We start from the raw sequence: 14,136 nt of genomic DNA, 5'->3' as shown, positions 1-14,136 counted from the left end.
GGTAAAGGTCCAGCAGGGGTGAAGTCAGAGCACTGACAAAGTGTGAGAAGATAAGGGAATCTAGACTATAGTTTCAGGGATCATTTGAGGGTTGTGGTTGATGAAGTGTGCAAAGATGGCTTTGGACCCACTCGTGGAGGAATTTGGACTTACGATGTTATGGACAATGGGGGAGCCACTGAAGGCTTCTGAGCCGGAGACTTATATGGTCAGAAGCTGTCTTCTTGAAGATGAATCCAATGGTAATGCACAGGCAGGTTTGGCGTGAGGAGGAGCCGGCCCACTTAGGAGTGCGTCATGACAGTTTCAGAAAAAGCCCAGACCCTGCATAGTTCAAAGGGGAGAATTAAGGAGGAAAAATATTACAGAGGAAATATGATAGAATTTAAGGGACCATGTCAGGGGTGGGTGGAGGGTGAGAGAGCTGAGCAGAGGTTAAGGAAGAGTCCTGAATGCCACTAATGTCTTGGATGAGGAGAAAAGGCATCAGGGAAATCTCAAGAAGGAGCTGGACCAGGAAGGAAGAGGATATTCTCTCTATGTAAAAAGAAGGAGGAAATTAACTCACCAGAATCCCAGGCATCGGGGGAGGGCAGACCAGCTTTTTTGTGGGGCAGTGCTTCTCAACCTTGGCAATATTGATATTTGGGCTAGATCATTCTTTGTTGGGGGGGGGGGGGGTGGAGGGAATGGGTCCTGCCCTGTGCATTGTAGGATGCTTAGCACCTAGTAGATGCCAGGGTCACAACCTCCAAAGTTGTGACAACCATAAATGTCTCTGGACATTGCCAATGTCCTCTGAAGGGCAAAAATCACCTCTAGTTGAGGCCACTTTTATAGGAGGGAGGGGAACACAGAAATCAGGGACTTCAGAGACTTTCTAGGATCCAGAATCAGTCTCTGCTTTTGTCAAATGTTAACTTAAGTCTCTGAAAAAAAAAAAAAAAATAGAGGCAGTAACAACTGGGCACCTTACTAATATCTCCACATTTAATTCAGATATATATTTCTTAAGCATACAATTTGTTCATTAAAACTTTTCATAACTGTATTTGAGATTAATAATAATTTGAGATTAATAATTCTCTCCTGCTAATGAGAGAATCTAAGTGTTCCCAAAGATATTAAGACAGCTGTACAGGGGCACCTGGGTGGCTCAGTCGGTTGAGCGTCCGACTTCAGCTCAGGTCATGATCTCGCAGTTGGTGAGTTTGAGCCCCGCGGCGGGCTCTGTGCTGACAGCTCAGAGCCTGGAGCCTGCTTCGGATTCTGAGTCTCCCTCTCTCTCTGCCCACCCCCCCCCCCCCCGCCCCCCGCCATTCACGCTCTGTCTCTGTCGGTCTCTCTCTCAAGAATAAATAAACATTAAAAAAAAAAAAAAGACAGCTGTACATCCTTGGCAAGTTACTTAACCTCTCTGAACCTCCATTTGAACTGCAAAATGAAATTAATCATTTCTATCTTGACTTGTGAGGATTCAGTAAAATAAGACATATGAAATGCCTGCCACATGTTCAGTTATTTTCTGTCTCTCCATCTCTACTTATTTAATTAATTTATGAATATGTCTGGAAGAGTAAGAGGATGTATATAGGTATGATATCAGTGCAGATGTGTGGCTGTTACTATAATTCTAGAGAATGCTTCTGGAGATGTCTATTGAAGACATCTGGTCCCCTCAAGACACAAATATGCTGGATCTTAATGATATCTAATGTCTAGATGAAAAGCGGAAGGTCCATTCAATTACCACAGCTCTCAGGCTCCAGATGTTTGGCAACACATTGTAGAATCTTTATGTAACTATCAGCATCTCCTATGTTTTGGCGGCTGTTGACGAACGAGTTCATACAGCAGTATTATCCTTGTATAAGTCTTGCAAAACAAATTGATCTGACTTCACAAGTTCCAAGAGCCACTCAAAAAGACTCACGAATTCTGCAACTGTATCTTGATTTGGCTTTGCCTCATTCCGAAAAGAAGACTTCCTTGCTAAACTGGTATTGGCTAAAAATCCTCCTTTCCTCAACCATATGGATATTACTTTTCAAAAGGTTTGAAAAACAGTGACCTTTGGTGTCCTGGATTTTAGGGTGTTTGGCTAATCAATACCCTAGTCACTAATTAACCACATCTCAATGAGAATTGAGTGAATTCTGTTAGTTCCGAACATTCGATGGCTCTTACAGGTCCCGGCGCAAAGACATCTTTCACTCCAACTCTCTGACTAGTTTTATTCCTTCTAAGTGATACAGGGTGGTTGAGATGCTTGCTGCTGCTGTTTTCATCCTGTCTTTGATGACTTGTCAGCCTGGGGCAACTATCCAGGAGAAGGTGAACCGGTGAGTTGGCCCTAAATCTGCAAAATTTGCACAGAGGGATCACCTGGTGGGGAGCGAAGGCACTTCCATGTTTGCAACAAGTTATTTGTAGGATAGAATGTGACTTCTTTTCATGTTATCACGGATCCGGCGAAGGAGTGCAGGACAGTAAAAGAACATGCCCTTGGAGTCAGATGGATCGGTCTACAGACCACCGATCTAATACTTAAGAGTTGGGTAATCTGGAGTGATCATTTAATCTCTTAGAACTTCAATTGCCCTATCTGGAAATGAGGGTAATGCTGCCTTGTCTATAAGAGTCAATTAATATGAAATAAGGTCCTAGATATAAAATATACTCAGCTTAATAAATAATAATCCTCTTGAGTAATGTTGGACAATGAACCTCTACTTATCCATTTGTGAGTCTTACAAATTTCCTCTCATAGTGTTTCAGGGAGGATACAATCAGATAATGTTAATAACCTCATCCTGGGAAAGCCAAAACTGTAGAGATGCTGGGTCATTTCATTCTTACAATGAGTTTACCTTTTGCTGTAGGGAAATGGATGGAACTGATATTTTCATATGTACATTGCAATTTTGCCCATTTCATTTCCTTGAATCGTCCAACCCGGCTTCAGGTTTTTATATCTTAACATCAAGTATTTTGTGGTGCTTAAGGGGTCCCTTATTTCAGCTTTGGGATAGCATGAAAGCAGTGTTTGTCTTCCAAACACTGAAGATTTTAAGTTGAGCTATTTTAGTCAAATTCTTATTGAGTGATTTAATTTTGAATCATTGCTTTTAAATGCTAGAGCAAGAGCGATTGCCTTTACATAACAGTTCAGAAGGGGGAAAGGCATTTTTATAAGCACTTAATTTGCAATTTGTATTTAAAGCAAAAACACCTTTGAAAAATCAGAAAATTTACCTCTAAGAATTAGGAGATAAAGGCAAGAGAACGGTAGTGAAGGAAATCTCTGCTGAGATACTCTTAATTATAAAAGCTTCTCATTGTAATCCTTTTTGAAAATGAACAAAGAGTCTTGATGTTTGATGAACTTATCAAACAAGACAGACCAGTGAAGAGGCAAATTTGAAGTCAAGGCAAAAGAGAACCAATTAAATACTTTACAAAGTGCTGAAGTAGGAAATCATGAGGTCTTTGTATCTAATGCCAGTATATCTGACCCTTGCTTTGAAAATGGAAAACTACATGGTGAAATAATTTCGTTGGGTTCAAATTATGGCCCTGATATTTACTATCTGTGTGATCTCAGGCAAGTTATGTAAGTGTTCTGAGCAGTAAAATGGGAGGAAATTAAGAGAAAAAAAATGGATGAAGGTACTTAGGACAACGCCTAGTCCTGAGGAGGCACTCAGTTCAATGCTGGCTATCGCGAGCAGTTTTGTGTGATTGTTATGGTCACATTTTGTTTTTGTCCATTCTCTCTGTTGGTTGACAAAAGTCAGACAGAACAAATGTATAATGTGCCAATTGGCATGGATCTTCAAGACTGGTCAGTGATTTCAAAACATTTAAAAAATTTAACAGTGGCATGCTTTTTGCCCCCAATAAAATCTTATGTGAACCCTCACAGCGAAAACAGATACTACACATTTATATTTTAATGGCACACTTTAATTAATTTTTTCAGTAAAATTTATTTTATTTTTAAAATACATTTTATACTTTGAAATAAATTATACTTCTTAAATTTTATATTTTTAAATACAGTTTTATACTTTTATTTTGATAAGGTCTTCTTTACCATTTGCTTATTATAAACTCAAACAATTTTTTTTTAAATGTTAATTTTTTTGGGGTGAGAGAGACAGAGTGTGAGCAGGGGAGGGGCAGAGAAAAACAGACAGAATCCAAAGCAATCTCTAGGCTCTGAGCCGTGAGTACAAGCCCAACACAGGGGCTCATGAACTCATGAGCCATGAGATCGTGACCTGAGCTGAAGTCAGATGCTCAACCAACTGAACCACCATAGTGCCCCTATTATTAACTCTTAATAGAAAAATTGAGATACCACCTCACACCAGTCAGAGTGGCTAAAATTAACAACTCGGGAAAGAACAGATGTTGGTGAGGATATGGAGAAAGGGGAACCCTCTTGTATTAATGGTGGGAATGCAAACTGCTACAGCCACCCTGGAAAACAGGGTGGCTCAAAAAATTAAAGATTGAATTATCCTATGAGCTAGCAATAGTTAGGAATTTATCCAAAGGATACAGGAGTGCTGATTCAAAGGGACACATGCACCCCAACGTTGATAGCATTCAACAATAGCTAAATTATGGAAAGTGCCCAAATGTCCTTCAACTGATGAATGGATAAAGAAGATGTGGTATACACACACACACACACACACACACACACACACACACTGGAATACTACTTGGCAATGAAAAAGAATGAAACCTTGCCATTTGCAATAATGTGGATGGAACTGGAGGGTATTACACTAAGTGAAATGAATCAGTCAGAGAAAGACAGATATCATATGTTTTCACTCATGTGGAAATTGAGAAACTTAACAGAACACCATGGGGGAAGGGAAAGAAAAAAAAATACATAGTTACAAACAGAGAGGGAGGCAAACCGTAAGAGACTTTTATATACAGAGAACAAACTAATGGTGGAAGGAAGTGGGGTAGGGAGGTGGGGAAAATGGGTGATAGGCATCGAGGAGGGCACTTGTTGGATGAGCACTGGGTGTTTCATGTAAGTGATGAATCATGGGAATCTACCCCCAGAACCAAGAGCACACTGTACACACTGTATGTTAGCCAACTTGACAATAAATTATATATAAAAACAAACAAACAAATAAAAGAATAACAACAAAAAATGGGATTGAGAAAAAAGATTTTAAAACAATGGTGATGAAAATAAGTTGTAATATCCAACCTCAAATATTTTATATAAATAATACATTTAGCATGTGCGTTGCTTTAAAAAGTTTAAACAATTTTCAATCCTTCTAATTTATTGAGATTTGTTTTATGATAAAAAATAGGATTTCTTAGTGAATATATAATGTGTGCTCAAAAGTGTATATTTCTTTGTTGTTGGGTGTAGTGCTAAGTCATGAAATCAAGTTGGTTGTTAATGTTGCTCAACTTTTCATCTCCTTGTTCTATTAATTACTGAGGAAGTGATGTTGCAATCTCCAGCTATATTTGTGGATTTGTCTACTTCTCCTTTCAGTTCCTTCAATTTTTGTTTCATGTATTTTCAAGCTCTGTTATCTACATCTATCTATCTATCTATTTATCTATCTATATTTAGAATTAGTATGACTTCTTGATGATTTTCCCCCTTATCATTATGAAAGACTTTCATTATCCGTAGCAATTGTTTTTGGTCTGCAGTCTATTATTAATATCATATTCTTACCTTTCTTATGATTATTGTTTGTGTGGTGAGTTTTTCCCCAAATTTTATTTTAAGTTATCTGACTCTTCATACTTTATTTATTTATTTTTAAAGTTTATTTATTTTGAGAGAGAGAGAGCAGGGGAGGGGCAGAGAGGGAGGGAGAGAGAGAGAATCCTAAGCAGGCTTTGAACTGTCAGCACAGAGCCTGACTCGGGCTCAAACCCAAGAACTGTGAAATCATGACCTGAGCCGAAATCAAGGGCTGACACTTAACTGACTGAGCCACCCGATTGTAGTTAAGTTTTGAAATCGGAAAGTATGAATTCTCCAACTTTGTTCTTTATTTTTAACGGCTATTCTGGGTTGCAATTTCATATGAGTATCAGGATCAGTTTGCCAATTTTGCAACAACAAAAACCCCTGGGATTTTGAAATTGCATTGCATTGAATTTACAGATCAGATCAGTGTGGGGAACGTTTTCACCTTAATACCAAGTCTTCCAATCCATGAATATTGGATTTCTTTTTACTTAATTAGGTCTTCTTTAATTTTTTTCTATGATATTTTATACTTTTTAGTGTATGTCTGATACTTCCTTTGTTAAATTTATTCCTAAATATTTTTGAGGCTATTGTAAATGAGATTGACTCCTGGATATCATTGTCAGATTGTTTATTGCTAGTATATAGAAATACAATTGTTTCTGTACACTGTTTTTATATCCTGCAGCTTGCTGAAATAATTTATTAGTTATAATATTGTTTGTGGATTTCTTATAATTATCTATGTACAAGATTATGGCATCTGCAAATAGAGATACTTTTACTTTTCCCTTTCCAATCTGGATTACTTTTACTGCTTTTTCTTGCCTAATTGTCCTGGGTAGAACCTTCCCTTCTATGCTGATAGAAGTGGCAAGACTGGACATCTTTGTCTTACTCCTAATTTTTTTTTTAATTTTTTTTTTTTAAATAAGAGAATTGTCTGCCCAGCATGAACCATGGTGGCTGCCCCATAATTAGTGCTCAGTAAATGGCAGGTGGTTTTTTTTTTTTAAATTTTTTTTTTTCAACACTTTTTATTTTTATTTTTGGGACAGAGAGAGACAGAGCATGAACGGGGGAGGGGCAGAGAGAGAGGGAGACACAGAATCGGAAACAGGCTCCAGGCTCCGAGCCATCAGCCCAGAGCCTGACGCGGGGCTCAAAGGACCGCGAGATCGTGACCTGGCTGAAGTCGGACGCTTAACTGACTGCGCCACCCAGGCGCCCCTTTTTAATTTTTTTTTAACGTTTATTTATTTTTGAGACAGAGAGAGACAGAGCATGAATGGGGGAGGGGCAGAGAGAGGGAGACACAGAATCCGAAACAGGCTCCAGGCTCTGAGCCATCAGCCCAGAGCCCGACTCGGGGCTCAAACTCACTGACTGTGAGATCGTGACCTGAGCCGAAGTCGGACACTTAACCGACTGAGCCACCCAGGCGCCCCATGTCTTACTCCTAATTTTAAGAGGAAAACTTTTGGCTTTGACTGTTAAGGATGATTTTAACTATAGTTATTTTGTAGATGCTCTTTGTTAGGTTGAAAAATTTCTTTCTATTTCTAATTTTTTAGTGTGTGTGTTTGTGTTTTATATAGTGCAATAATGATTTCAGGAGTAGAATCCAGTGATTCATCCCCTACATATAACACCCAGTGCTCATCCCAACAAGTGTCCTCCCTAATGCCCCTTGCCCATTTAGCCTTCCCCTGACCCACAGCCCCTCCAGCAACCCTCAGTTTGTTCTCTATATTTTAAAGTCTCTTCTGGTTTGTCTCCCTCCCTGTGTTTTTATATTGTTTTTGCTTCCCTTCCCTTATGTTCATCTGTTTTGTATCTTAAATTCCACATATGAGTGAAAACATGTGGTATTTGTCTTTCTCTGATTGACTTATTTTGCTTAGCATAATACCTTCCAGTTCCATCCACGTTGTTGCAAATGGCAAGATTTCATTCTTTTTGACTGCCGAGTAATACTCCATTGTATATATATACCCACATCTTCTTTATCCACTCATCTGTCGATGGACATGTGGGCTCTTTCCATACTTTGGCTATTGTCAATAGCGCTGCTATAAACATTGGGGTGCATGTGTCCCTTCAAAACACCTGTACCTTTTGGATAAATACCTAGTAGTGCAATTGCTGGGTGGTAGGGTAACAATCTATATTTTAATCATAGTGTTTACATATACCATTTGTAGAAAATGTTATTACCGATTTGTTTGGATTTATCATCTTTTTATTTGTTTTCTACTAGTCTCATTTGTTTTTTGCTTCTGTTTTCTTATCTTTTAGATCGAATATTTTTATTCTAATTCCAAATAATTTAGTAGCTATTCTACTGGTTTTTTTTTGCTGTTGTTATAAGATTTATAATATACATCATTAATTTATCACAGCCTACCTTCAGGTAATATCATACCACTTCTGATATCATTTTTATTCTGCCTGGATAACTTCCTTTGACATTTCTTTCAGTGCAGAATGACTTTTGGTGATGAATTCTCCATTTTTAGTGATCTGGAAAAGTATTTATTTTGCCTTTATTTTGAAGGATATCTTTGTTGAAAATTAAGTTCGAAGGGAGTAGTTTTCTTTTCCTGCTACATTGCTTTAAAGATGTTGTTCTATTATCTTTGGCTCGCATAGTCTCTGAGGAAAAATCTGCTTTCTTCCTCTTTGTGTAATATGTCACTTAAAAAAATTGACTGCTTTTATGATTTTCTCTTTATTATTGATTTTCAGCAGTTTATGATGTACCTTGGTATGGTTCTGTGGGTTTATAGTTCTCACAAAATTTGGCAAAAAAAGTGTTGCCATTATTAATTCAGATATGTGCTCTGCCCCATAATCATTCTCTTCACCTTCTGAAAGTCCAATTTCAGATAGGTTGGACAGCTTGATATTATTCCACAGGTCACTGAGACTCTGTCCTTTATTTAATTGTTGTTGGCAGTCTTTTGTCTCTTTGTTCCATTTTGGATAGTTTCTATCACTGTATCTTCCACTTTGCCAATCTTTTCTTCTGCAGTATTTAACCTGTTGTTAAACCATTCAATGAATTTTCATTTCTGTTGTAATGATTTTCAGCTTTAAAAGTTTCATTTGGTATTCTTTTACATCTTCCACTTATCATCGTGTTCATGATTCTCCTTACATATCTGGATATATTTGCAGTAACTCTTCTAAAGTTCTTGTTGGCTGCTTCCTTCATTTATATATCGCAGGTCTTTAGAATTAGGACTGACTCAGTCATCTGGTTTAATCCAGTTGCGTTGCAGGTAACGAATCTGAGCCCCAGAAACAGAAGGGGCATGTTACATAACAACCAGACTTCTCTGCCAGGCATTTTAAGAATACTGACTGATTAATCCTCATTATGTCCCTTTAAGATTGTTATAGGGGCGCCTGGGTGGCGCAGTCGGTTAAGCGTCCGACTTCAGCCAGGTCACGATCTCGCGGTCCGTGGGTTCGAGCCCCGCGTCGGGCTCTGGGCTGATGGCTCGGAGCCTGGAGCCTGTTTCCGATTCTGTGTCTCCCTCTCTCTCTGCCCCTCCCCCGTTCATGCTCTGTCTCTCTCTGTCCCCAAAATAAATAAACGTTGAAAAAAAAAAGATTGTTATAATTATTATTCCCTGATTGAGAGCCAGAAAGGAAACAAAGCAGTTTGACATGCTCTACATGATTCAGCCACCCAGTGGAATTGTCAGGTCTTCTAACTGCCAGATCAGTGTTATTACCACCATTGCTGCTACACCTGCCCCCCAGAAAAAAAAAAGTGTTTTTTTCCCTAAAACTAAACACATATTTTGATAAGCAATGCAAATATAACATTTTCAACCAAAAATGTCTATTGATGGAGAATGAACAAAATTCCTTAGGGTGACTGATGAAACACAAGTGAGGATTCCAAACATGGAATGACCACAAGGGTTTGTTCCTTTCCTTGGTTAAATAGGTCATACAGGCAGTGGACCCTAAGAAGTTTAAATCACGATTCTCTTCTTTATTTTGCCTATTTCATGGGCATCTCAGTGTGTTTACCCGACTATCCTGGGCCAGGCCATGTGAATATTTTCAAAGGTTGTCCAGATAACTGGAAATCAGTATGTATTAGAGCTACATGAATTTTTAATGCATATGAATAGCTGGAGTCGTGGATTTGACTCAGAAGCGAGTCTTGTGAATGTGGACGCTTTTGTCCAGGGTAACTAACTATTAGCTATACTTCAAATGGCATTGGGTATGGGCTATGGAGTGAGATCAACCTGGGTTTAAGTCCTGGCTTCACCACCTAGTGGCTATAGAACCTGGACAATAAACTCTCTAAGGCTCAACTTAGTCATCTATGAAACAGAGATATGTATTTCATTGAGCACTTTACAGGAGGTAAGAGAGTTTGTATAAAGTACTTAGCACAGAACTTGGCACATGGTAAGCTTTTAGAATATTGTTTTTATTACTCTCTTTCCCTTTTGTCAGAAACCCTTCATAGTATATCTTGGAATGCTAAAACAATGCATATGTTTTAGTGTTAAACAGCCTTCGTCGGAATCCTTGCTTTGCCATTTTACTGTCTATATAAACTTAAGCAGGTTTATTTCATCTCCCCATGAATCTGTTTTACTTGCCTATAAAATGGGTGTAATAGTTCCCACCCCACAGTGTTCTTATAAAACTTAAATGAGATAATATAAGATTAAATGAGATAATATACTTATACTCAACATTGGTACTGAGCTCCTACTAGATGCAACCTACTAGATGCAAAGTACTGTACTTAGCACTAGGCTATAATGGTGAACAATGTAGTCATGATGCCTGCCTTGCAGAATGTGCCATGTAGGAATGGAGATAAAGTATGAGAAGCTCTATGCAGGTGGCAAGATGTTCACATAGGGCAGGCAGGTCAAGGAAAGCTAACTGGAAGAATAATAAGCCTTAGCTGAACTGGGAAGTTTTGGCCAGATGAATGAGGTGTGATTATTCTGTGTGGAGAAAACAGTATTATGCACATTCTGTAGGAAAGCCTGGAACATTCCTAGAGCTAGAAGTTCTGTGTGGAATTCTGTGTGTTGCCAGCACACAGGAAATACTTACCTTCCTTCCTTCCTTCCTTCCTTCCTTCCTTCCTTCCTTCCTTCCTTTCTCTCCATACTCCAGGTATGCTAGGTACTAGGTGGTGAACTAAACAGATAAATGTTCCTGCCCTCACGGACTTGACAGTGTAGCGATAGAGTAGATTAACATGTAAACAAAACATTTCAGTAAGAAAACTGTGATAAGTACTATGAAGGAAACAAATAGATCCTTTTGACAGAGGATATTAGAGCAATTGAAAGACAGCCTGGTGGGTGGGGTTTCTCTGGAGGTGGTATTTAACCTGAGAGATGTAGGATGGTCAGGAGAAGCCATGCGAAGAAAAGGGAGAATGGAGAGATCAGCATTTCCTCAGACCCTCCAGTGGGAAATGGCCCATCAGGCTCAGGGCACTGAAGGATGGCAACAGCGTGAGAGCAGGGAATTGTGCCCTGACAGGATGTCAAAAAAGCGGGCAGACACCAGATCACAGAGGACTTTGACATCATGATGAGGATTTTGAACTTCAGTCTATGGGTACTAAAACCCAACCAACCAACCAACCAACCGGAAAACACCGGAGGGTCTTAAAAAATGGGAGTGCAGGGGAGGAAAAATCATCCCGGTGGCTGTGCAGAGAAGGGATTGGAGGAAGCTCAAGTGGAATGTCTTGGCCCACAGGAGGCCACAGCAGTGATCTCATGATAGATAATGGTGCCTTAAATTAGGGTGCTGGTAGCAGAGGTATGCAGAAGGGAAGATATTTGAGACATATCTTGAAAGTAAAATGGACAGACATTTCCAAAGCACTGGATACGGGGGCGAGCGGAAGGAAGGAATTAAAGACCATTGCTAAGGATTTAGCTTGAGCAACTGCGTGTTATGATGGCTCTACTTTTGGATGTGGGTGAACCAGAGAAGCTGGCTAGTAGAAAAGGAAGAGTTGAGGTTTGGAGCCATTAAGTTTGCCATGCCCCAGGGGCACCGACCTGGTGGAGATCTAAAGTGGGGCAGCTGGATAAAGAAAAGAGGATTTCAGAGGAGTAGTCTAGGCTGAAGATTTACATTTGGGAGGTATTAGCATAGAGGCAAGGGAAGCCAAGGAAATGGATCTCACCGTCCTAAGAGTGAGGGAAACAGGAAGAGAAAAGAAATGCAACATTGGGGCCTGAAACATTCCAGTTTTTGGAGAAGTCAAAGAGAACGGGCCACAGAGGGAGGGAAGAAACAGGGAAGTGTGATGCTGAAGAAATCCCAGAACGGATGATTTCAAGAAGGAAACAATGGCTAACAGAGGGGGAAGTTAAGACCAAGCCAGACAACTTTCTACGGGATTTAGCAACATGGAGGTCGCTGGAGACTCAGCAAACTCTCAAAGGCCATTTAAAGCACCTCAGTTTCATGATGTGATTTCCCTGTAAGAACCGAATGGATCTGCCTCAAGGTTACATAATCAGTGACAATCAGCCTTAAATATAAGCTGAGTCGGGGCGCCTGGGTGGCGCAGTCGGTTAAGCGTCCGACTTCAGCCAGGTCACGATCTTGCAGTCCGTGAGTTCGAGCCCCGCATCAGGCTCTGGGCTGATGGCTCAGAGCCTGGAGCCAGTTTCCGATTCTGTGTCTCCCTCTCTCTCTGCCCTTCCCCCGTTCATGCTCTGTCACTCTCTGTCCCAAAAATAAATAAACGTTGAAAAAAAAATTAAAAAAAAAAATATAAGCTGAGTCAATTTATTAGGATGATCCTCTGGCAATAATCGGGGTTAGGCCTTCTAATCTTCTAGCCTAAAATTGGTAGCTGATTAATCATTTTTTGATTTCAGTTGCTGGGGTGGCCACATTCTGGGGTTGGGCATTTGACTCGCAGATTCCACGTTTAACTCTAGGTTTTAGGCCCTGTGCCCAATGTGCCATTCTATTTAAAAAAGCAGATGGGGGGCGCCTGGGTGGCGCAGTCGGTTAAGCGTCCGACTTCAGCCAGGTCACGATCTCGCGATCCGTGAGTTCGAGCCCCGGTCTGGGCTCTGGGCTGATGGCTCAGAGTCTGGAGCCTGTTTCCGATTCTGTGTCTCCCTCTCTCTCTGCCCCTCCCCCGTTCGTGCTCTGTCTCTCTCTGTCCCACAAATAAATAAACATTGAAAAAGAAATTAAAAAAAAAAAAGCAGATGGGTAGCATCTCACTAACCCACAGCCCTATGCAGAGTAGACATTCAATACCTTTTTGATGAAGGTGGACAGTTTTGATGAGCATGTACAGGGTTGAGAAGATTAGAGAGTAGAAACTGACATGTACATCAGGCTTGTGCTTGGGGCTTTACATACATGATCTTACTCCATATTCAAGACATAGGTTATTATACTATTTTTCAGTTATAATAAAATGAAAGTTCAGTAAGGGGCAGAAACTGGGTTGCAATGCATGTTTGGTAGACTCAAAATCACTTGGTGTTCTATCAGTGTTTCCTCAATTGTGTTACACAATCTTACAGACGTTACCTGAAAAAAAGAAATGATGTGTTCAAAAAATTGGGGAAATGCTGGGTTGGGTAGATTAGAATGCAGGACTTCTCAGGGCCTTTAATATGTTGCAGTTTAAATTTCTGAGAGTAGCATGTTGTATGCAATTTATCTGAACGTATTTGACCATGTCATTTTTCTTCTCTTCCTTCTCAACCCTAGGTTGAGCACTCCACAGAGCACACTTTGAGAAATCCTGCAATAGTACTATATTGACCGGGGGTGATTCTATAGATTAAAAAAATCTAAAAGCCAGAGAGTTAAAGAAACTTGCTCATAGTAGATAGAAAAGTAGATATAAACTAAAAACAAGAATCAAAGACTCCTGACTCCCAGTGCTCTGTATGAAATGTGTTATTGCTTGAGTAGATTCTCAGCAGCTAGGAGATGCTTCTTTTATTTTTTTGGAGACGGGTTAAAACTATTTGCCAAGATTTACTAGACCACAGATTTATTCACGGTTCCCTAAGTGATTGAAAAATGATACAATTATTTTGCAAAGCCATTTGGCCGTAAGTGTCATAAGCCTTAAAATCACCTGTATCCTTCAACCTAGCCATCCCACTCCACAGGATATATCTTCAGGAAATAAGAGGATATGGAAACATTGGGTGCCCAATAATCTAATTGCTTGATGTTAGAGGAATGGAACCATGTGTAGTCATCATAAGTAGTTTACATTTCTGCTATGATATTAAGTGGAAAATCAGGATGCAAAATGTAATACTCAGTATGACCTCAATTATATTATGAAAATAAAGCAAAAGGAAATAGAACAAAAT

The 14,136-nt window shown here is 39.7% G+C and overlaps 1 protein-coding gene across 1 annotated transcript in view; it reads left to right on the top strand.

Moving 5' to 3' along the window:
• Positions 1-2,265: 2,265 nt before the first annotated feature.
• The window catches only part of C8A (complement C8 alpha chain), a 69,304-nt gene continuing 57,433 nt past the window's right edge, over positions 2,266-14,136 (top strand). The window contains exon 1 of the mRNA XM_047873344.1: positions 2,266-2,342. Coding sequence (XP_047729300.1) covers positions 2,266-2,342 — 77 coding nt within the window. The remainder of the gene's footprint in view (positions 2,343-14,136) is intronic.

Source organism: Prionailurus viverrinus, chromosome C1 (genome assembly GCF_022837055.1).
Source record: "Prionailurus viverrinus isolate Anna chromosome C1, UM_Priviv_1.0, whole genome shotgun sequence".
NCBI classification, from domain to species: Eukaryota; Metazoa; Chordata; class Mammalia; order Carnivora; family Felidae; genus Prionailurus; species Prionailurus viverrinus.
Note: the sequence above shows the minus strand (reverse complement) of the source record. Positions and strands in the feature narration are given on the sequence as shown.